Source organism: Myxocyprinus asiaticus, chromosome 28 (assembly GCF_019703515.2).
Source record: "Myxocyprinus asiaticus isolate MX2 ecotype Aquarium Trade chromosome 28, UBuf_Myxa_2, whole genome shotgun sequence".
NCBI classification, from domain to species: domain Eukaryota; kingdom Metazoa; phylum Chordata; class Actinopteri; order Cypriniformes; family Catostomidae; genus Myxocyprinus; species Myxocyprinus asiaticus.
In genome coordinates, this window is record NC_059371.1 from 32,305,608 (window position 1) to 32,330,328 (window position 24,721).

Genomic DNA, 24,721 nt, shown 5'->3' on the forward strand with positions numbered 1-24,721 from the left:
CAGAGCTGTTATCTTGGCAAAGGGAGGTTGCAAAAAGTATTGAATAAAAGGGTGCCAATAATTATGGCCAATGTGTTTTGGAGAAAAATATTTATTTAATAATGAGATATTTCCCGTTTCAATTGTTTTTCTTCAATTAAAGGTTAGATTTTTGTGATTTTGAATGAAAGATCAAAAGGATATTTTGATCTAAATGTTTTTTCAATCCCTTTACTTGTCCCACAAATGTGATGGGCTCATAAAGTTTTAAGTAAGGTGTTGTGTAAAGCTGGTGCTGCATTCTTAATGCAGAGGTTGATTCTTCACAAATGAATTACCACAACAAAATTATTAATGCTAATCACATATTTGTCAGTACCAAAACTTTCCTTACTGTTGGTTATTGACCCTTCACTAAGCTCCACCCCCCTTGACTACGGTTGCATGCTCTGACAAGCTCTTTCGTAGTGATGGGAAAATCGGATCATTTTACTTTATTACTCTCCTGGGGCATATGGCATCCTCAGCGGTTGGTCCGAGTCTCGTTTAGCAAAATGAACGAATCTTTATTCAAGTCATTTCGTTCATTTGAGCAGAATATATTTAAAATGTTACATTTTCAATAGACAAATTCCCCCCAACACGTCTACTTATGCAAACTTTGATTATAGTCCAAATAAGGAAAAATTTATAATGTAGCCAAGGACAAATTTTGAGAAACAGAAATAGTTAGTTCTTCTTGCCCGAGTCGTCCATTCTTTTGTCACGTGACAGCCGTATGTGCATAGCGTATATGGCTGTCACGTGACAAAAGAATGAATGACTCGGACCAGAAGACTCGAGAGGTAAACTAATCATTTCTGTTTCCTTTGTGAACAATGCATAGCGTATATGGCTGTCACGTGACAAAAGAATGAATGATTCGGACCAGAAGACTCGAGAGGTGAACTAATCATTTCTGTTTCCTGTGTGAACAATGCATAGCGTATACGGCTGTCACGTGACAAAAGAACAAACGACTCGGACCAAAAGAGTTGAAAGGTGAACTAATCATTTCTGTTTCCTGCACAGCGCCAATGCGGTTTTCACGTAACAAACGAACGGAGGTTGCGCAATGCACATGTGCAGCCAACATAAAATGAACTAATCACTCTCTGAGACTACTCGTTCTTCTGAGTCACATAAAAGATCGTTCATGAACGACCCATCACTGCTCTTCAGAACTCCCCATAGGAATGAATGGGAGATTGCGGTGAACAACGCGGTTTTTGGCCAAATATTCTCATTAACGGAATATATAATATTTTTATGTGGGTGGCTGGTATGAAGAGTGACATTGTAATGCATATTTATCTGACGTTTTTTGTAAGAGATATTGTTAAATTACACAGTAATTTGATTAAAAACTGTGGAGACTTTGAATCAGAATCAAGGCAAACGATTACAGTCACTTGTAAAGAGAAAAACGTAATTGAATAGCAATTCCACATGTAATATCATTAGCGTATATGAACAGAGCTGTGTATAACATCTCATAACACACTAATTTTGATGCTGCTAACTATTTATTTACAATCGCTTTAATTATGACTTGAATCAATTCATAAATTAATAAATGTTTAGTTGTTAGCTTTAATTTACCTTGTAGCAAATGTAGGTGTCGTTGCAGATGTTATATGTTCATTTGGGAATGACGGATGACACAGTTTAGTCCATAACATGCTCTTCTCCAGATTATTATTGTTTTTTTAAAGATTATATAAAAAAAAAAAAAAAAAAACACTGCGGGTATCCTCTCTGGGTAATTTGTCACTATTACGAATGACCCGGCAATAAAGTTTTATTTTTTAATTATTATTATTATTATTATTTGATTCTTTATTATTATTATTTTGATAAAAAAGTCAGAAGTACTCGATTAAAAGTACTCAATCACACATCACTTCCATAGGCTGCATTTGAAAATAGCAAACGTGTGTCAGAGTAATGGCAACAGTTGCTAAGACAGGATTGGTCAGAAGTGCTTTTAAGGCGGGGCTTAGCGAAGGGTTAGTTGATTCCGTTCTGTGCGGCATTGTTCCTGAAGTAGGGATGGGCGATACTACTTATTTTCTTTTCGATCCGATACCAAGTACTTTTAGGCCAATATCACCGATATCGATAAAAAATAGCGTTTTTTACAAATCCTTTGGATAAAATTAGTAACTAAAATTACTTATTTTATATATATATATATATATATATATATATATATATAGGCCTAAGCAGAAAATTATTAGGCTGCTTTGTTTACCCTTAAAAAAATAGTAAGTATAAGCCATATATAAAACCACAGAATTAACCATAGATATTATAATATGGTTACAATTACTAAAACCAAGTTACCATATGGATACTACAGTAATGCTGTAGTAAAACCATGGATAATTGTATCAAAACCTTGGTTACTGCCAAAAAGAACAAAAAACGTCCTGGTTACTTTCGTAACCTCCGTTCCCTGTTGGAGGGAATGAGACGTTGTGTCGATGTAGTGACACTAGGGGTCACTCTTGGGAGCCCCAAACACCTCTGCTTTTTGAAAAAAGGCCAATGGGAATTGGCAAGTGGAATTTGCATGCCACTCCCCCGGACATACGGGTATAAAAGGAGCTGGTATGCAACCACTTATTCAGGTTTTGTGCTGAGGAGCCATTTCAGTGAGTAGTTCAGCATTGTGGCAAGAGGGACACAACGTCTCGTTCCCTCCATCAGGGAACGGAGGTTACAAAAGTAACCAGGACGTTCCCTATCTATCACTCACTCAATGTTGTGTCGATGTAGTGACACTTGGGGTCCCTATACAAAACGCCACAACTAGCTGAACTGTGTTACATGGACTGGCGGTGCGAGACGGGCAGACCGCTGTGCGCCTCGTAGCCAGCACACCAGGCTGTCACGTAACCTCCCCCAACACTGTTATGAGCGTCGAACGGTCCTTCGGGAACAAGTCGACTGCCCAAAAAATAGGGACAGGCTAGCCCAGTCGTGGCCTCTTTTCCTCTTTTTTCTCCCCAAAAAGAGTGGAATTTGTTAACCGACTGGGGGCCATAAATGTCTACATCGGGGGGGTGTCAATCCCAAGGGGAAGACCCACGGAGACCACACCCCGCCGATGAGTGGAAACACATCACATAGTCTTACAGAGTCTTTTCGGAAGTATGTCATGTGGAGAAATCCCATGGTAGGTCCTACCCGAGGGGGGAGGAGTTTCTACAAACATGGTGACCGGGGACAGAGGGACCTCTGCCCAAGGAAGACGCAGGGACAGGGAAATGATTTAGCGAAAGATATCACATGGGGTCACCTACGGGGATCCACCACATGTGGGGCACCTACTTTAGTACAGGGCCTAGTTAGCACACGTACTGGGCCCACAGCGAGTTTATCCACAAACTCGTCTGTCACAGTCCTAAGGAGGAAAGTCATCCAGGGATCACAACTTGTGAACACAACTAGGAGTCAAAAGCGCACGTCTTCACCTCATGGGAGGGGAAGGGCGCTATGTGCAAGCGGTACACCCAGCCAGCTGTCCCACAACTTACCTGTTCGGACCTGACAACACACAGGACAAAACTGGCTCAACCCGGAGATTATAGAACCTCACAAAGGTGTTGGGTGTTGCCCAGCCCGCTGCTCTGCAGATGTCTGCCAAAGAGGTGCCACTGATCAGGGCCCAGGAGACCGCTACACTCCTAGTAGAGTGGGCTCGTAGCCCCACGGGGGGGTGGCACGTCCTGGGAGTGATATGCCATCACAATGGCGTCAATGACCCAGTGGGCGATTCTCTGTTTGGAGACAGCACTTCCTTTCCGCTGTCCACCAAAGCAGACAAATAGCTGCCTGGACCTGATGATCAGGTCGTGCTTCCCCAAATACTTACCATCCACTGCCTCGTGATGTGACAAAATGGCGGCTACATACACCTTCAAGGTGGAGGGGGACAGCCACCCCTCCAGCCTCTCCTGCAGGAAGGAAAGCACCAATCTGACTGCGCATCTCTGGGGGTCTTCGCGTCGGGAAGAACACCACTTAGCGAACAGACACCACTTCAAGGCATACAGGCGCCTCGTAGAGGGAGCCCTAGCCTGAGTGATCGTGTCTACCACCGCGGGTGGTAGGCCACTTAGTTCTTCCGCATCCCATCCAAGGGCCAGACGTGGAGATTCCAGAAGTCTGGTCACGGGAGCCAGATGGTGCCCTGTCCCTGAGAAAGAAGGCCATTCTTCAGGGGAATTCGACAGGGGGAGCTGTCGCGAGGAGCGTGAGGTCCGAGAACCACGTCTGGGTGGGCAAGTAGGGTGCTATTAGGACGATCTGCTCCTTGTCCTCCCTCACCTTGCACAGGGTCTGTGCAAGTAGGCTCACTGGGGGAAACACGTATTTGCGTAGTCCATGGGGCCAGCTGTGTGCCAGCGCATCTATACCGAGGGGTGCCTCGGTCAGGGCGTACCAAAGTGGGCAGTGGGAGGATTCCTGGGAAGCAAACAGGTCTACCTGTGCTCGACCGAATCAACTCCAAATCAGCTGGACCATCTGGGGGTGGAGTCTCCACTCTCCCCTGAGCGTAACCTGTCATGACAGCGCATCCGCTGTGGTGTTGAGGTCGCCCGGGATGTGAGTGGCTCGTAGTGACTTGAGGCGCTGGTGACTCCAGAGGAGGAGATGGCGGGCAAGTTGTGACATGCAACGGGAGCGTAGACCGCCTTGACGGTTGATGTATGCTACCGTCACCGTGTTGTCTGTCCGGACCAACATGTGCTTGCCCTGGATCAACGGCTGGAACCTCCGCAGGGTGAGCAATACTGCCAACAACTCGAGGCAGTTGATGTGCCAACGCAGCTGCGGGCCAGTCCAGGAGCCTGCGGCTGTGTGCCTGTTGCATATGGCGCCCCAGCCCGTCTTGGAGGCGTCCATCGTAACCACGATGCGCCTGGAGACCTGCTCTAGGGGAACCCCTGCCCGTAGAAATGCAAGGTCGGTCCAAGGGCTGAAGAGGTGGTGACAGATCGGTGTGATGACCACGTGATGTGTCCCGTGGTGGCATGCCCATCTCGGGACTCAAGTCTGAAGCCAGTGCTGAAGTGGTCTCATATGAACCACTGTCTTCTGTCTGAATGCCTTCAGACAGTTCAGCACCGACTCTGCGCGCTCGTTTGTGAGGCGCGCCATCATCGAGACTGAGTCCAACTCCAAGCTGAGAAAAGAGATGCTCTGAACCAGGGAGAGCTTCTCTCTTGGTTCTTGGCAGCCAGCCGTGAGACGGGTGGCATCTGCTTCCTGCGGTGGGCTCCACTCCGGGGCCGGGCCATGGGGGCGGGCTGTGGCGGAGCTGGTGCTGTTGCTGCAGGAGGACGCCCTTGGCGACAAGCAGACGGGGTGCGGGGTCTTGAGCCGTGCTGGGGCAGGATGTGTTGAATGGCCTCCGTCTGCTGCTTCACCGCCGAGAACTGCTGGGCAAAGTCCTCGACGGTGTCGCCGAACAGGCCAACCTGGGAGATGGGGGCGTCAAGGAACCGTGCCTTGTCAGCCTCTCTTATGTCGACCAGGTTGAGCCAAAGGTGGCATTCCTGGACCATCAGGGTGGACATCGCCTGCCCGAGAGACCGCGCCATGACGTTCGTCATCCGGAGAGTGAGATCGGTCATGAGCGCAGTTCCTGCATCAATCCCGTGTCAGAACTACCCTCGTGCAGCTCTTTTAGCGCCTTGGCTTGGTGTGCCTGCAGGAGAGCCATGGCTTGCAGGGCGGAGGTGGCTTGTCCAGCGGCACTGTAGGCCTTAGCCATCAGAGACGATGTAAACCTACAGGCCCTGGACGGGAGCTTCAGGCACCGGCGCCAGGTGGTGGCGCTCTGCGGGCACAAGTGCACCGCGAGCGCCTTATCCACCTGGGGGATCACCGAATACCTCTTGGCCGCCCCACCATCGAGGGTAGTGAGAGCAGGGGATCTGAAAAATCGGGACCGGGTAGTAAAAGGTGCCCCCCATGATCTTGTAAGTTCCTCATGCACTTCTGGGAAGAAAGGAACCAGAGCGGGGTGCGGCCGTGAGCAGCGCTCTGGGCCCAGGAACCAATCATCAAGCCGCGAGGGTTCAGGGGAGAACGGAGGGTTCTGGCTGCCCGGGAAAGCATGTCCGTTATCTCCGTCTCGCCTGAGACTGGGCGAGCACGCCCAAAGGGGGAAGCCCAGCCGAAGCCTCCGCGTCAGAGCGGACGAGCCCGCTCTCCGATGCTGCGCTCGATAACTCATCGTCTTCCCGGGCCCCGAATAAGAGGTCAAACTCGCCCTGAGACGAGCCGGTGGTCTCATCCGAGAGCCCAACCAGGGCAAGCGAGCGTGCTGAGGAATGGGAGGTCTTTGGGGGGTTACCCGGCGGAGGTGGTCCCATTGGGGTCCCCAAATCGCCCCCAGTGCTAACTGACACGGCCTCATACCCGTAGGTAGAAGGACCGAGGCAGGGAGCCGCTGGGGTGGCTTGCTTTCTTACGAAGGCAAACCGCGACCGCAACATTGCCATGGTCATGTGCTCGCAATGAGGACAAGACCCATCCATGAATGAAGTCTCCGTGTGGGCAGCGCCTAGACACGTAAGACAGCGATCGTGGCTGTCAGAAGCGGAGAGATAACGACCGCAACCAGGAATAACACACAAACGGAAAGGCATCTTTAAAAAGACGTTCCGTGTGTGCCGCTCTTTTAGAGTTTGAAAATATCTTTTGATGTTCTGCCGAAGCGCCCAGGGGCGATCTCTGCACTCCACGGGTGCAGAGGGGGAGAAGCCTCTGAAATGCGCCGTGAAGTCCAGCATATGAGGTGAATGAACTCGGCGGGTGAATTCAGCTCAATGAATAGAACCGCTCTGCTCCAAAGAGAAAATCTGAATGAGTGGTTTCATACCAGCTCCTTTTATACCCGTATGTCCAGGGGAGTAGCATGCAAATTCCACTCGCCAATTCCCATTGGCCTTTTTTCAAAAAGCAGAGGTGTTTGGGGCTCCCAAGAGTGACCCCTAGTGTCACTACATCGACACAATTTCGAGTGAGTGACAGATAGGGAACATGGTTACTATACAGTCATGGTTACTAGTCATGGTTAATACAATATTACTACAGTAAATCCATGGGTAGTTTTCATAAGGGTATCATTAACGAGGATTACAGATCATTATCAATGTTTTAACAACTCAGCAATTTAAATAAGCCTGTAAAAATGGTCACACAAGTATTATAATAAATGTCACGTCTAAGTTTGTCATTACTTTGTGTGAATAACTCCAGATGCTGTTTTTCTGTCATTACATCAGGAAAGCTCTGCTCCCTCTTTGAACGAGCGCTATGACTGAAAGGGTGAGCGCTGTCTGACTGCTAGTGTATTTTAGCATTTCTGCTAGATGAGCGGAAGTAAAAATAGTTCTGGTGCCATGCAACAATTCACTAATATAATTCTTTTTTTCCACTTCGAAGCTTATGAGATGCATTAATATTCATGTTATATAAATAATAAGCTCATTAGTTAAAATGTGAGGAAAAATGTGTTTTTATGTGAGGATAGATATTCTTGATATCACATCAGTATCGGAAGTATCGATATTTTAGTATTGATCCACCCATCCCTAGGGGAGAGCATGGCACAAATGTTTGCAAGGTTATGGATCCGGTTCCCAGGGAACACATATACTAATAAAAACTTTTGGTAACACTTTACAATAAGGTTCCATTAGTTAATGCACTAGGTATCATGAGCAAACAATGAACAATAAATGTTTTGCAGTATTTATAAATCTTTGTTAATATTAGTTAATACAAATACAATTGTTCATTTTTAGTTCATTGTGCATTAACTAATGTTAACATATACAACTTTTGATTTTAAAAATGTATTAGTATATGGTGAAATGAACATTAACCAAGATTAATAAATGCTGTATAAGTATAATTAGTTCATGTTAACTAATGCAGTTAATTAATGTTAACAAATGGAACCTTACTGTAAAGTGTTGCCAAACTTTTCAGTGTTGCTAAAATATTAAAAGCAAATCAGATAAAGAAATAAGTGGCAAACAGTGGCAATGTTCCAGTAGCTAAACTGATAAAGCATGGCGCGAACAACAGCTATGTTTATGGGTTCGATTCACATAAAATAGACAAACTGATAAAAGGATATCTTAAATGTAGTTTAAGTTGTTTTAGATAAAAGCTACCAAATATGTCAATGCAAAATGTAATTGTTACAGATCCGGGCAGGTGGGTTCGAATACTCCCCTGGTACGCTGCAGATCTACTCCGACAGTCTTCTCACCCTGCCTGCTATCATCGGGATTGGAGGAGGTGGAGGTCTCCTCTTGCTGGTCATCATTGCTGTGCTCATCGCCTATAAGCGCAAATCCCGTGACGCCGACCGCACTCTCAAACGACTTCAGCTACAAATGGACAATCTGGAATCTAGAGTCGCTCTTGAGTGTAAAGAAGGTGAGATTGTTTGAATTAATTACTTGTAATTCATATATGTCTTTAGGTTTACACAGACTAGTCGATTAGTTCTCCCACTAGTTGACGTGATGTGTCTGTGTAGCACATGTTTACAGAGAAAAAGAATTCCAAAACAGCGGAGACTGGTGCAAAAACACATCCTGTTTGAACAGCCCCTTACTACTTTCCTGTAATGTGAAAAAGAGTGTTTAGAATGGATCTCCATTCTAGAATTTAGAACTTTGGAATCAATTAATCGACTAGTAAATTTGGAATGCGGAATTTGGAATGTGGAATTGACTACTTGACTAGTAAATTCAGAATGCTGAATCAACTTGTTGACAAGTGAATAAAGAACTGGAATTCGGAATGTGGAATGTGGAATCAACAGTTGTTTAGTAAATTCAGTATATGGAAACGACTAGTCGTCTAGTAAATTCGGAATGTGGAATTTGGAGTGTGGAATCAACTAGTTGACTAGTAAAATCGGAATTACGGGATTTGAAATGCGGAACTGACTAGTTGACTACTAAATTTGTAATGTGGATATTTGGAATGCAGAATGGAATAGTAAACTAGTAAGTTCAGAATGTGGAATTTTTAATGTGGATTCAACTAGTAAATTCAGAATGCACGATTCGGAATGTGAAATCGACTTATCAATTAGTTATCATATATATATATGTATATATACAGGTGCATCTCAATAAATTAGAATGTCGTGGAAAAGTTCATTTATTTCAGTAATTCAACTCAAATGGTGAAACTCGTGTATTAAATAAATTCAATGCACACAGACTGAAGTAGTTTAAGTCTTTGGTTCTTTTAATTGTGATGATTTTGGCTCACATTTAACAAAAACCCACCAATTCACCATCTCAAAAAATTAGAATACATCATAAGACCAATAAAAAAAAAAACATTTTTAGTGAATTGTTGGCCTTCTGGAAAGTATGTTCATTTACTGTATATGTACTCAATACTTGGTAGGGGCTCCTTTTGCTTTAATTACTGCCTCAATTTGGCGTGGCATGGAGGTGATCAGTTTGTGGCACTGCCGAGGTGGTATGGAAGCCCAGGTTTCTTTGTCAGTGGCCTTCAGCTCATCTGCATTTTTTGGTCTCTTGTTTCTTATTTTCCTCTTGACAATACCCCATAGATTCTCTATGGGGTTCAGGTCTGGTGAGTTTGCTGGCCAGTCAAGCACACCAACACCATGGTCATTTAACCAACTTTTGGTGCTTTTGGCAGTGTGGGCAGGTGCCAAATCCTGCTGGAAAATGAAATCAGCATCTTTAAAAAGCTGGTTAGCAGAAGGAAGCATGAAGTGCTCCAAAATTTCTTGGTAAACGGGTGCAGTGACTTTGGTTTTCAAAAAACACAATGGACCAACACCAGCAGATGACATTGCACCCCAAATCATCACAGACTGTGGAAACTTAACACTGGACTTCAAGCAACTTGGGCTATGAGCTTCTCCACCCTTCCTCCAGACTCTAGGACCTTGGTTTCCAAATGAAATACAAAACTTGCTCTCATCTGAAAAGAGGACTTTGGACCACTGGGCAACAGTCCAGTTCTTCTTCTCCTTAGCCCAGGTAAGACGCCTCTGACGTTGTCTGTGGTTCAGGAGTGGCTTAACAAGAGGAATACGACAACTGTAGCCAAATTCCTTGACACGTCTGTGTGTGGTGGCTCTTGTTGCCTTGACCCCAGCCTCAGTCCATTCCTTGTGAAGTTCACCCAAATTCTTGAATCGATTTTGCTTGACAATCATAAGGCTGCGGTTCTCTCGGTTGGTTGTGCATCTTTTTCTTCCACACTTTTTCCTTCCACTCAACTTTCTGTTAACATGCTTGGATACAGCACTCTGTGAACAGCCAGCTTCTTTGGCAATGAATGTTTGTGGCTTACCCTCCTTGTGAAGGGTGTCAATGATTGTCTTCTGGACAACTGTCAAATCAGCAGTCTTCCCCATGATTGTGTAGCCTAGTGAACCAAACTGAGAGACCATTTTGAAGGCTCAGGAAACCTTTGCAGGTGTTTTGAGTTGATTAGCTGATTGGCATGTCACCATATTCTAATTTTTTGAGATAGTGAATTGGTGGGTTTTTGTTAAATGTGAGCCAAAATCATCACAATTAAAAGAACCAAAGACTTAAACTACTTCAGTCTGTGTGCATTGAATTTATTTAATACACGAGTTTCACAATTTGAGTTGAATTACTGAAATAAATTAACTTTTCCACGACATTCTAATTTATTGAGATGCACCTGTGTATATATATATATATATATATATATATATATATATATATATATATATATATATATATATATACCAAACATACAAGCTTTTCCACCCCTACCTGGAGGATTCACACATTTTAACTTTAGAAAGGGCATTTTATGTTTATGAAACTTCCTGTGATTTCCTGTGACTTTCTAATGAGACAACGTGAATTTCATATATAATTCAAATCAATGTTGAAATTAAAAGAAGGCAGGTCCAACTATCAAGCTCCACATTAGCATTGTTCCATTCTCTTGTCACCATGGTGACACCATTATGTTTGTTAACATGTCTTGGTAACAGGTTGGTGTTAGTTGGCTAGAAAGTGGAAGGATGTAAAAAGTGGCATTCCGCCTCCGCCCAGTTTGAAATGTATGTGCCGTGTGTCGTAAAGGTTCCCAGTGCCAAAACTCTAACTGGATGCATTGGGTCTAATTGGCCATTATCTTAGGACTGTCGGCCTTCCTGGTCATGACCCTGTCCGCGGGATGAAAAACCACACCAAGGCTGGCTAGCTAACAAACAGCGTTCATCACTGCAAAAATGGAGATGGCTGAATGGCAGAAAGGGAATGATGAAAGGAATTTGCTTCTTGCCCAATGGATGAAGGAACTGGCAGGCACTGATTAGCCATCACATTCTTGGGTCTGATTGTTACTGACTGGCTGGTTGCCTTCATTAGCAGAGAATCTGAATGGTTTGTTTTCATATACGCTGACATTATTTACAACCTCTGCAAAATATTTATTAAACTTAGGTTGTTGTTTTATCGTTTGGGCTTGGATCTGTTTTTTAATGACCCAACCTTGGTTTAGATGAGTGGTTCTCAACTGGTGGGTTGCGACTCAAAAATGGGTCTGTGGTCTGTTATGGCTTACGGAGAGTAGGGAAAATAACAATGGTATATGGAAATAATAAACTGCAACTAGCAATATAATTGTGCATAGTTTGGATAGTAAAATAAATAGGCCTATATCATTTTCAGTGGGAGGAAAAAGTTTCCCATTTGTTTTATCAGTTATGTCAATTACGATACCAGTATGGGTTTTTGGTGCAAATCCATCACTTTATTGAAGGTTGCCAAATTAGGCAGATGTCAACATGGACAGGTTGCCCATTCCAAAGTGTTTTGAGCAGTACGTTTTTGGCTGCCGAAAGCACAAAAGCATAACATTTCAAGAGACGTTTAGAAACTCCAGTTCATCATTTCTAATGTTTGATTTTAAAGAAATTTTATGTGTGTTGAAAGATAAGCAATTTTGGTACCAAACTGGGTCGCCATTTGATGTCCAATGAAAAATATAGGTCCTGAAGTTAAACCAGTTGAGAACACAGTGAAGTTGTGGCAGAAAACAACTGCAAAAACACCCCTTGCCTTCGATCCCAGCCCTCAGAGCCCATCAACATAAATTTCAGCCATATAGCATACAGAAGGGTGGCAGCCGTCGTGGCGCTTTACGCCCCAATTACGGGGCGTGGACAAACGAGCGCAACCGAGGGACATGCGATTTGCCATGTGCAGGGCTTACTGAGCCGTGATGCAGCCCATCAGAGAACACATTAAAACAAACAAACAAAAGCACAGCTAATGGCTAATTAGCGAACTATCCAACACTGGTTTAGATACTGGAATCGCTCAGTGGGGATATCAGCTTCGCCTCTCTGCTTTACATTAGCCGAGAAATGTTAGTGCAAGCATGTGTGGACATCACGTTAATTGAAATTGTTTCACTCCGCGTGCTTTTGCCACTAAAGGAACTGTTTCAGAAAGGAACGCATTATCATCAATGCATGAAAACTTTTCAAAGTTGTTTTGACAAACAACTAATAGAAATGTTTTGCTAGCTGACCTTGCCAACACATCAACTTCCTGAGAGGCAAAATGTTTTGCCCGCTACAATAAGCAAGGCTTTAAAAAATTCACATTCAAGCGGTCTGTAATGCCCCCTTGCGCTTTGCGATCCGACACACCGCTCTCCAAATAATGAAGCCAAATTGAATTACAAGGCCATCCCTCATGTTGGAAATCTTTGTGAGGCCTTTCAAGTGCACTTTTGACAAGGAAGAAGCATTGAATTAAAAGCTCTTTAGGCCTGTCAATTTTTCCCGTCAGAGGAGACTGAAAATCTCATCGGGCTGTTCATGTTGAATAATATTTGTGTAGTATTTTTAAGATGAAAAACCTTCACTTAGAGTTGGAGCTTCTTGCTTCACGATTCGTATCCCAGTGGACGTCACAGAGGAATAACAGCTGGAGGAAATTATGCATGAAAAGCTCCACTCCTTTATTTATTACCCACTCATGCAATTAATTGACTTTCTTTTCCCGTGAACTTTGTGTCTCTTACGTCTCTTCCCTCCCGCTCTTTTCAAATAGCAAAACCAATTAGTCGTAAACCAAATAAACAAACAGATTGACAGACTTAGCTTTGCTTCTGTTCACCAAGCAAGTGCCTATTATGGGATGAGGCACCTGTTGACTGTGTTTTCATAAGTTCCCAATCAATTGCTTTGTTTTCAAAGCTATATTTAAAGATAATTTTTATTCTCTGTTAGGGAAGGATTTAAGCAAGTTAAACTCCTATTTTCAGACATTTTAATATACACGCAACTGGTCTAATTTTCTTTTAGCATTCTCTCTACTACAGAACATTATCCAACAATTTAGCATAGCATTTGGTTTTAAGTGTATAGACCTATTAGCTGGTTATAATTAGCCTAAAAAAAAAAAAACATTAATTTTGTTTTTACACAAGTCACACAACATTAAGATTGGGATGGAAATCTTAATGAAATTAACATGGTGGTTCCAATTCCATTTAACGATTTAGGATCCTTAACTATTCTAGTAACCATTCTTTCAGGGACTAAGAATGAAAATGTTTGGAAAACAGTTCTTATTGCATTCAATTTAACTTTTCAGCAGAACAGTAATAAATAATCAGAAATAAACTGTATTGTATTATAAACTGTATTGAATTCAAGCAATAATCTGTTAACAAAGATCTAAAGCCATCTTTCCACTTTCCAAGCACACAAAGCGGCATATATATATATATATATATATATATATATATATATGCACTTACATGGTTAATGGTGGAAAACAATGATCATCCTCATCCACAGACAAAAATAAAATAAAAACATATTTCAATAAAATCACATGCTTGAATTAACTTCAGCCTTTGATACAGTTGATCATTCAGTTTTAACTGACACATTGAAGAGATGTGTGTGGATATCTAGGGTGGCTTTATACTGGTTTGTTTCCTATTTGTCGAATAGGAAATGTGTTGTATCTGTTGGAGATGAGATGCAAGGATCCCTGTTAGGGCCAATATTGTTTTCTCTATATACTGTATGTTACCTCTTGGTTCTGTGATTAGAAAGTATAACATACATTTTCATTGTTGTGCAGATGACCTACAGTTATACTTGTCATTGAATCCCAATGATCTGTCTAGTTTAATTCTTCAAGACTGTATAGCAGATATAAAATTTGATGCAAGTACTTTTCTGCAGTTAAATTCTGATAAAACAGAGGTTGTTATAATTGGTCATGGTTTTAAAACAAAGTCAGACTGAGTCGGCACTTAATCAAGTGGTTCTGAATATTCCACAGGTGGTGAGAAATTTGGGTGTCTATTTTGGCACAAATTAAAATTTTGAATATCATGTTGGTTCATAAGTAAGGAACATTTTTAAGGTGAGACAGGTTTTAAGTTTATTATCATAGTACTCCAGTTTTAGCTTCCTTGCATTGGTTACCAATTCATTTTAGGGTTGATTTAAAGATTTATTTATTTTTTTATTACATATAAAGCATTACATGGTTTGGCGCCAGACCTTACGAAACAGTTAGACCTCTTAGATCTTCTTGTCATGAACTGTTGGCCATTCCAAAATCCAGATACAACACTAAGGGTGATAGAGTGTTTGTAGTGAAGGCACTACGATTATGGAACAGCCTTAAGTCTTGTTTAAAAACTAATTTGTATAACTTGCTTTTACTACTTTGTAAATTGTATTATTACCTTGTGTTTTACCTTGTGAAGCACTTTGTGCTATATTGCTGAAAGGTGATATAGAAATAAAGTTTTATTATTATATACTTATCATCTTGACAGTGGTGGCACTGATGCACATATTGTCAATTTTCTGCATATTTTTTACAATCAATACCCTCCAGAATCGTTAACAGAACCGAACACCATGGAAATTGTTTGGTTTCTGTATTTTTATTAAAATGGAACCAGTTCTCGATGCCCAACACTGTTTATACTGTAGGTCTACTTTCCAGCACCAAAAACTTTGTTAAACTCATTTTGAGGCACCACACCCTAACCAGTTCTTTTTTTTTTTCTGACACATAGCATTCGCCGAACTCCAAACAGACATCCACGAACTGACCCAGGAGTTGGATGGAGCTGGTATCCCGTTCCTGGACTACAGGACCTATGCTATGAGAGTGCTGTTCCCCGGCATTGAGGACCACCCAGTGCTCAAGGAGATGGAGGTACGGGTCAGTACATCGCCGTCACCATGGTAACTGTAGAGCAGAACTAACAATGCAATCAAAAATCAGTAGACCACTGCTAATACTGAAAACAAACCTCATCAGGTCCTCATTTAGTGCTTAGATTGTATACACAATGTAATGTGTACTCTATTTGAAAACATTCAATGGATTTGGTCAATTCAGTTACCAGTTTATTTGCCATCTCTTATTTCTTATGAATGGGGTCAGCGACTCTCTTTGGGGATTGGTCGACTGACAAAAAATAATGTTTGAATCTACAGTTTGTAGTTGAGAGGGTTCAATATGTTACAAATTGTGACTCTTTGTACTATAAAGCCTGACACTTATGGTGGCGTAATAGTGCGAGTCAAAGAAAACAACACAACTAAACCAGAGTAATCACAAAACATGGTCAGCGCGATTAAACTGTCCATTACTTCTACATGCTACGTCCATAGGCATGCATATGGCAGGTCATGCTGTTCACTTTTGGAGGGATCACATATTTATTATTTCATCTGGGGTTTTCACTGTATTTACCCCCGAGTCCCAGGCGTAATCAAGTGCCTATACACACGTCTCAGCCCCTTATTGCTCTGTGTAGCTTCTCGCCCCAAAGCAACCTACAGTACAATCGGCCTTCCCAGGAGGCTGCAAATTTCATTCGGCTCAGCAGAGAAGAATTGAGGCACTTTATTAGTCTTTGTTGTTGGAAAAGGCCTTTGTCAGGTTACATGCTACATAAGGTGCTGTAGGGGACAATAACAGCCGTTGGTTTGGTGGTAGGGAACAGCTTTCCTGCTTTGAAGTCTGATTCTACCATTTTTGCCCAGAAATTGTATTGGTTCTTTGTTATAGTTTGTTTTGGTTTTCATGATTTATTTAGATTGTGACACTGTGTTCTAAACAGGCATGACACGACAAGTTTCCAGCAATTCGTAATTTTTCTGCGAGCTATCAGTTTAGTTTCACTTTAAGTTTTTCATTTATTCCCTATTTGTTCTTCGTTTTAGGTTTAGTATAGGATAATAACCCTAATTATGTGTTTACAGACAGGATTATATGTTTATACAACCACACGGGAAATTTACATGTTATTGCCGATTGTTCATGTACCCTCAAATCGACCCCTTTCTGCTGAATTACTGGCAAGTGCCATCTCCCATTTGACATTTTTGATTTCTTTTACCTTTTGTTTACCTCTCTTTTTGGTGCCACTAATAGTGTAACATAGACTCAGGAGAACCAGAAGTTAGATCCATTTGCAGCTTTACTTGTAAAGTCACAGAGAATATACAACAGGCAGAGGTCAGTATTCAGAATATACAGCAACGTTGGCCAATCCAATAATCGTGGTCAAAAAACAGGCAGAGGGTCGAGGCAGGCAGAAAACAATCACAAAGAGTATATCCAGGAACAGATCAAAGTCACAAGGCAGGCAACAGTGAATCAGAATGACAATAACAGGCAGAAGTTCAAACACAGGCAGACTGATATGGAAAACCACTCAGAAATGTTAGCCGGGGCAAAAACAAGACTTCTCACTGAACCCAGTGTTTTCAGTGCTTAAATAGTCCATTAAATAAGGTACAGGTGTGTAGTAATCAGTCCCGCTGAGGATGATGGGAATCGTAGTTCGTGAGAAACAGTTAATACTCGGGTGACGGCCCCAAAGAGTATAGAAGCACAAGAGACGATGGCTAATAGGACGTTCCATTGCAACATATGCGTGCAGCAGCAGAGATATGCCTCTGCCATTTTGGACTGTGCATCCAGTGGTGCGTTCCAAATCGCACACTTGCTCCCTACACCCTTTGACAAGTGTACGCTTTGTGTGACGTTGTGCTGACAGTACAAACAAAATTATCAATATTTTATTGCCATATATTTATATATATTGCATCCCATTTCAATCCAGCATGGCTACAAGATAATCAAAAAGATAAATTGATACCCTTTATTGGCAGATTTTTTTTCTAAAAGCATTTTCTATTTGATTGTGATATTTTTTTCAGTATATACATACACATTAGATGGCCTCTTGAACTGGCTAGGGTGAAAATGTGCACTGCATACCCTGTAGCTCTGATGGAGCCGCTGAGAGCTTATCCCCATCAAAGATGCATTCCTGAGATTCTGCACCCACCTTGCACACCCGTAAATTGATTCATTCATTTAACTTGTAGGCTACATTACAATTTCGATATTACAACTAACAAGAACTACTGGGAAGAAAAAAAACAAGGCTACATTAACATTATCTAAAGCAGAAGGGGAAATTTAGGCTAGACTATGTCATCTCAAATTTTTTTAAGACTGATTTTGTACATTTGGATACTGTAAGTTATCATTCTTTACCACCTTATAACAAAGTGGTGTCCTCCCGCCATAGCATGTCTTACAGACAATAATAGGTTATCAATTAATTGAATTCGGCCACTGTATTTAATTTAATAACCCCATTCTTACTTAGAGGCATATCCATATAAATCGAAATGAATATGAAAATGCTTTCTACACTTTTGTGAATAATTACCTGTCAGGGTCTTTAGGGAAATGGTGAAAGGCAAGACTATATTTACTGTCGAACTGATAGTTGTTGCAGTTAATTGATGAACATAACTTTCTGTTGTTTTTCCACTTCGACTTCGCTTTTGAGCTCATGGTGTCAGTACTAGGTTGTGTGCTATGTAACTGTTGTCCCACAGTCCAAAATGGCAGCAGCGATACTGCTGCGCCATCTAGTGGCGGTTGTCAAAAAAGCACCAGAGCGTTGTCTCTTGTGCTTCTATACTCATGACGCCGCTCTCTGGTGGTTATCGAGGGGAGTGTTCGTAACAGAGCCCCCCCCTGCAAGTGGCGCCCGACGCGAGGAGGCACACGTTGCCGGGGTCTTCCACGGGGTCTGGGGGCAGGTCTTTGCAGATGAGTCCTGTGGAATTTTGTTATGAGGTTGGGGTCAAGAATGTCCTCAGCATTGACCAGGAATGCTCCTCCGGACCATATCCCTCCCAGTCTACCAGATATTGAATTCCCCGACCCCGCTGTCTGGAGTCCATGAGTTCTTGAACCTGGTAAGCTTCCTCGCCGTCCAATTTATGGGGGGGGGGCTTTACAGTATTGTCCTCCACTTCCTCCCTCGGACCAACAGCAGGTTTGAACAGCGAGAAATACGATAGTTAACGGGCAGTTGAAGATGGAATGATACGGGAGTGATTTGTCTTATGATTTTGAAGGGACCCACATACCTGGGATTGAGCTTTCTGCAGGGCAGACGAAGGCATAGGTCGCGAGTGGAGACAGACCCATTGTCCTGGTGTATATTGGGGACTCGGACGACGATGCCGATCGGCCTGCTCTTTCTGTCTCCTCACGGCTCGCTGTAGATGGACATGCACCTGGTTCCACACTTCCTCGCTCGGCCAGAGCCAGTCGTTGATGGCCAGTAGTTCCGTGGGCTCTCCTGACCAGGGGAACGAGAGTGGTTGAAATCCCAGCACACATTGGAATGGAGTCATGCCCTTGGATGTTTTTGTTGTGAGTTTTGGCCGTATTCTGCCCACAGCAGGTACCGGCTCCAGTCGTTTTGGTTTTGATGGCAATACATCCTGAGGAAATGAGTGATCTCTTGATCAGACGTTCGGTCTACCTGTTGGATTGAGGGTGGTACCCAGATGTGAGGCTGATGTTGACATTTAATTGATGGAAGAAGGCCGTCCAGACCCGAGCAGTGAATTGTGGACCTCGGTCAGATATGATGTCATCAGGTAACCCATAGAACCGAAATGCTTGATGTAATCTCGAAGGCTGTGGGGAGTTTAGGAAGAGGGATTAATCGACATGTCAAAACGTGTAAAAAATAGTGCCCACCTGGCCTGCCGTGGATTCATTCTCTTTGCTGAGCACAGATATTCAAGGTTCCGATGATCTGTCAGCACAAGAAATGGATGCTTTGCCCCCTGCAACCAGTGTCGCAATTCCTCCAGGGCTGCTTTCATGGCGAGTAATTCTCGGTTCCCCACAACGTAGTTTTGTTCTGCCGTGGAGAGTTTTCGGGAATAGAAAGCACAGGGGAAGAGTTTCGGAGGTGACCCATGGTGTTGTGAAAGAATGGCTCCAATCCCGGTGTTCTAGGCATCCACCTCGACTACGAATGGACAGTCTTGATTAGGATGATGCAGAATGGGAGCGAAGGTAAAGCGGGCTTTGAGATCCTTGAAGGCTTGTAATTCTGATGCAGACCAACATAGTTTGGTGACCCCTCCTCTCTGCATGGATGTAAGGGGTGCAGCAATCATGCTGAAATTCCTGATGAACCGTCGATAGAAGTTAGCGAACTCCAGAAACTGTTGTAGTTCCTTCAGAGACGATGGTTGAGGCCAGTTTAAGACTGCCCGTACCTTGTTGTCATCCATGGCGACCCCCTCAGAGCTAATGATGTAGCCCAGGAATGATACAGATGTTTGGTGAAACTCACATTTCTCGGCCTTGACGTAGAGCTGGTGTGAGATTAGACGCTGGAGAATGGCTCTGACATGTCTGATGTGTTCCTCCAGGGTATTAGAATAAATCAGAATGTCGTCAATGTATACAAACACCCATTGGTTTAACATATCTCTGAAGACTCCGAAGACACAGAGAATATACAACAGGCAGAGGTCAGTATTCAAAATATACAGCAACATAGGCCAATCCAATAATTGTGGTCAAAAAACAGGCAGAGGGTTGAGGCAAGCAGAAAACAATCACAAAGTGTATATCCAGGAACAGATCAAAGTAATCAGTCCCGCTGAGGATGATGGTAATCGCAGTTTGTGAGAAACTGTTAATACTCGGGTGACGGCGCTCTCTGGTGGTTATCAAGGGGATTGTTCATAACAAATAGCGTGTGTCTACATCTGAGACACAGGTTCTAGTCCCAGTGAAGTGGCGATTCGGTTGCATTTTGGCACAAAAATTTTGTTTTTACTCCACTAAATGTTAGGCCTAGGGTTTGGGTAAGGGTGTGTGGTTAATTAAAATGCATTCCTGTTTAACTACATTACATAATTTACCACTAAAAATGCAACTTGCTTTTGGCACCACTCTGTGGACATTTCACCTGGAAACTGAAGCTCACACATGCCCATATGTTCAACAACACTTCCAGCTTTGGCCACTGGGAGGCAAAATTTCAGTAAGCACAAACCGATTTCAGCAACAGAACTTTTTACATACTATTGCTGAATTCACATTGTGATCAGTTTAGCTTGCGTTTGATGGGCCTTGTGACATATGGGCCCCTTGGTCCTTTGATCTGGCCCTGCTGAAAGCAAAAATGCTGTTCGAGGCAACACAATCTCAGTGAATCAGAACATATTAGATTTTTTAAAAATACAGTTATATGGAGCAGAATTTAGAACCAATGAGATTTCACTGTGGGCTGGGCTACCCAGCACACATCACAGATAGGGCTGAAAAGATTAGTCAATGTTATCGACAACGTCGACAATAAAAAATTGTCGACAAAAATTTCCGTTGTTGAATAGTCATTTGATGTCATTAACGTAACATGAGATCATATGAAACTCTAATGATGGCACGCAAGAGGAGCACTGCAGCTCGTGCCTGACTGATGAGAGGAAGAAAACACATGTCCAGATGCACTCTAAACTTTCCAAACAGCTTCAGGTGATGTAGATCACAAAGTATGAGATAATTATAATGCAAAAATACAAAATAAGTAAATACAGAAGCACTGTCATCTTGAAATAAAGCAGAGCCAGATCTGGCATTCTGCTTAAGCAAAACTTGCATATCAGAGCGTCTAAAAAGCAAACAACCTGGCTTTATATCTTTAATGCATCTTTGATTAAAGTTCAAATAATAAGTAAGTGGGTTATAAACAAACTCCGAAAATGGCATTTCTCTGTGCGGTCAGAGCCACTTCTATGAGTCGCGTGAAGGGGGAGAGATTGAAACTGCACCCAGCTGAGGCACACTCTGGCTTGGGGACGCTCATCCCACGAGCGCGCGCGCTTGCTGCAGCTAGATTATAACGTGATGGCTTGCGATGTATTGAATCATAATATACTGTATATGTCATGGTGTGTATCTTATTGTGAAGAAAATCAGTTATACGCAGCTCTATTAAGAAGAGAGAGTTTGTTTTTGTGAGCTAAAGATGGATCGAAGTGAACATAAAGGTGAGAGAGTGTAGTCTTAGCCACATTATTCACTGCAACAAAATAAGTTTTTGATTAGTCTTTTTTGGCTTGTTTTCCAAAAATAATATCTAACACTCCTTTAAAACAACGTACATATACTTTAGGAGCTATACTGCAGAAGAAAAGGGTTTTTATTGGAGAATGTTGAATACAATATTTAATATTTAAATATTTTAAAATATCTAAAACTAGCCTACTTAAAACAAGATACATTTACCTGAGAAGCAACATGTAAGATATTTAGACTTGCTTTTAGAGAATATATCTTGTATATGAGTATATTTTTTCTTTACTGCACTGGTAGAAGTATGCACAAGTGAAAAAATACACTTATATACAAAATACACTTATATTCAATATACATTCTCTGAAAGCAAGTCTAAATATCTAATATGTTGCTTATCAAGTAAATGTATCTTGTTTTAAGGATTTTTAGATAATTTAAATGGAAAAGAAGACAAAAACTCTTGATTACAATAGGATTTTTTTGCAGTGAATTTTTTACTGAATTAAACTTAAAAAAAAACAATTTCCCTTGGAATTCAGTGAATGTCATTTAGATGATTTTGTCCTCTTTATTGTTAGTAAGCACGTTTAATTCAGCCTTTTAAGTCGAGGTACAAGCCGAATAGTCAGTTAAGAGCTAATGATTAATCATTGCAATAATCGACCGATTATTAAAATGTGTGTGTGAGAGAGAGTAAGATGAAAAATGACAGATGCCACCCTGTGGATCATGGAAGGACACATCTTCACTACCTTTCGCCCCTGGACTCTGAGGTCACGTCTGCTTCCTTATACACTCCTTTTCTTTCCATCTCTCTCTCTCTCTCTCTCTCTCTCTCTCTCTCTCTCCTCCTCTCTCTCACTCTGTCCTTGCTCGACTTCACCTCACTCTTATTCTGCATTTCCTACTGTTGTTTTTTTGGGCTTCTAGCATCTTGCATTCCCTTTGATTTCAATCAAATGCTGTGTGTCCCTCATGCAGACTTCTGCCTCAATAATTTTTGCTTTACTAAAGGGCTTCAACAATGACATGTTTGAGCTCTCTGAGCGATAGATAGATAGACAGACAGACGGACAGACAGACTTAAGTGCATTACAAATTTCATTACAAATCTTTAATGACTGCCAATGCACAGCTAAAGGGCAATTTTAAATTAATATTACTCAGATTGGACTGTAATTGATATGATAGATTTAGTTTTAATAGATCTTTATTGATTTTTACCTTGGCAGTATATCTGTTTGTCATCAAAACATAATGTAGCTGTTTCTGAGTCTCTATGTATAAGGAATTCATTCTAAATGGCTTTTGTGTGTTTTGTCTCAGGTGCAGGCTAATGTTGAGAAGGCCTTGACTCTGTTTGGTCAACTCCTTACAAAGAAGCACTTCCTGCTAACATTCATTCGAACACTTGAATCTCAGCGCTCCTTCTCCATGCGTGACCGTGGCAACGTGGCCTCACTCATCATGACAGCTCTACAGGGAGAGATGGAGTATGCTACGGGAGTCCTCAAACAGCTGCTCTCTGACCTCATCGACAAGAACCTGGAGAGCAAGAACCACCCCAAACTGCTGCTCAGGAGGTGAGAAAAAGGGACAACACACAGACTCTTGCAAACACTTCTTACAAACACTCAGGAACACAAAATGTATTTAATCCTATACCTCAACTCTCTCTCCCTAACACTCATGTAAGTTCATGTAAGTCAGAATCCTCCACTTCCAACCTACTGTCAGTCCGGATCTAGTGCACTTAGCAAAGTCCTCTAATGAGCTATTTGGGACACCTCCCCCTCATGAAACACCTGTTATCCAGCTCCATTCACCTTACCTCCCCTTCACCGTTTTATTAATGAACATATAATTTAATAATAGACCCTTATGTAAGGAAGTAATGGGAGTTGGTAAGTCTTTGTGAATGCATTATTGAACAGGAGAAATGGCTGCTGGTGGGCCTGAGGGAGGAAAGAGCCGCAGTTAGCAAGCCGTGCTAGCAGTCTCTCACGTTTGCCAGCTACAGATGAATTAGGAGCATTCGAGTCCATTAATTACAGAATGTTTTAATTACTTCTGTTCTGGGGAAGCTTTTGGGGGGTCTGCGGTTGGCGACAGGTTGGCCATTAATGGAAGACGTCGCCCAATTACTGTAATTGTCTGCTTCTAATGAAGATTGGTGGTTTGTTGTGAAAAAGTGTGGGTTTTTTTGTGAGTGGCACATTGGAAGGAGTTTTTTGTTTCCTTAGAAGAGTTTTCATTCTCTTTTGGATAGTTTTATATATATTATATGAATTTGAATTCATAATTCATATTTTTTCTCTCTCGCGCTCTTCTTCTAGGACGGAGTCTGTTGCTGAGAAGATGCTTACAAACTGGTTTACTTTTCTTCTGTACAAGTTCCTAAAAGTAAGTCTTTACAGCATGTACAAACCTGTATGCACACACAAACCAAGAGATTAACAATTTCAATAATTTGTAACAGCTATGCTTTTACTGAAACTACTGGGGTAAGCCTAGCTTTAACAAAAGTACCATAATTACTACATTGATATATAAAAATACTTTTTTCCCCCCTTTACAAATACCTTGACATCCACCAAAAAACATCATAGTTATTACATTTATTGTCTTAAATTTAAGTATTTTCTTACTTTCCCCCCTTAACATCCACTAAATTACCATAGTTGCTATATATAGTGTTATTTTAAGTATTGTTGACTTTTTTCCCTGCACAGTTACTACATTTAGTGTTATTTTGATGATTTTTTACTTATTTTGTACTTTTTTCCTAGTTCAAATAACTTTACATCCACTAAAATACCATAGTTACTACATTTAGTGTTAAAGTATTTTTTTTTTTACTTTTCCCTAGTACAAATACCTTAACAAACACCAACATATCATTGTTACTATACACTATATATATATATATATATATATATATATATATATATATATATATATATATATATATATATATATATATATATATATATATACGTATACACACACACCGATCAGCCACAACATTAAATCCACCTGCCTGATATTGTGTAGGTCCCCCTCGTGCTGCCAAAACAGCGCCAACCCACATCTCAGAATAGCATTCTGAGATAATAATAATAATAATAAGTTTAATTTATATAGCGCCTTTCCAGAGCTCAAGGACACTTTACAAAAGTAACACAATAATACACAAACAAAGAACA

General features: G+C 41.8%; 1 protein-coding gene across 1 annotated transcript in view; it reads left to right on the top strand.

Moving 5' to 3' along the window:
• Positions 1-24,721, top strand: part of LOC127419296 (plexin-A1-like) — a 304,625-nt gene that overhangs the window by 243,680 nt on the left and 36,224 nt on the right. The window contains exons 20-23 of the mRNA XM_051660595.1: positions 8,253-8,487; positions 15,157-15,305; positions 22,842-23,098; positions 23,852-23,918. Coding sequence (XP_051516555.1) covers positions 8,253-8,487; positions 15,157-15,305; positions 22,842-23,098; positions 23,852-23,918 — 708 coding nt within the window. The remainder of the gene's footprint in view (positions 1-8,252; positions 8,488-15,156; positions 15,306-22,841; positions 23,099-23,851; positions 23,919-24,721) is intronic.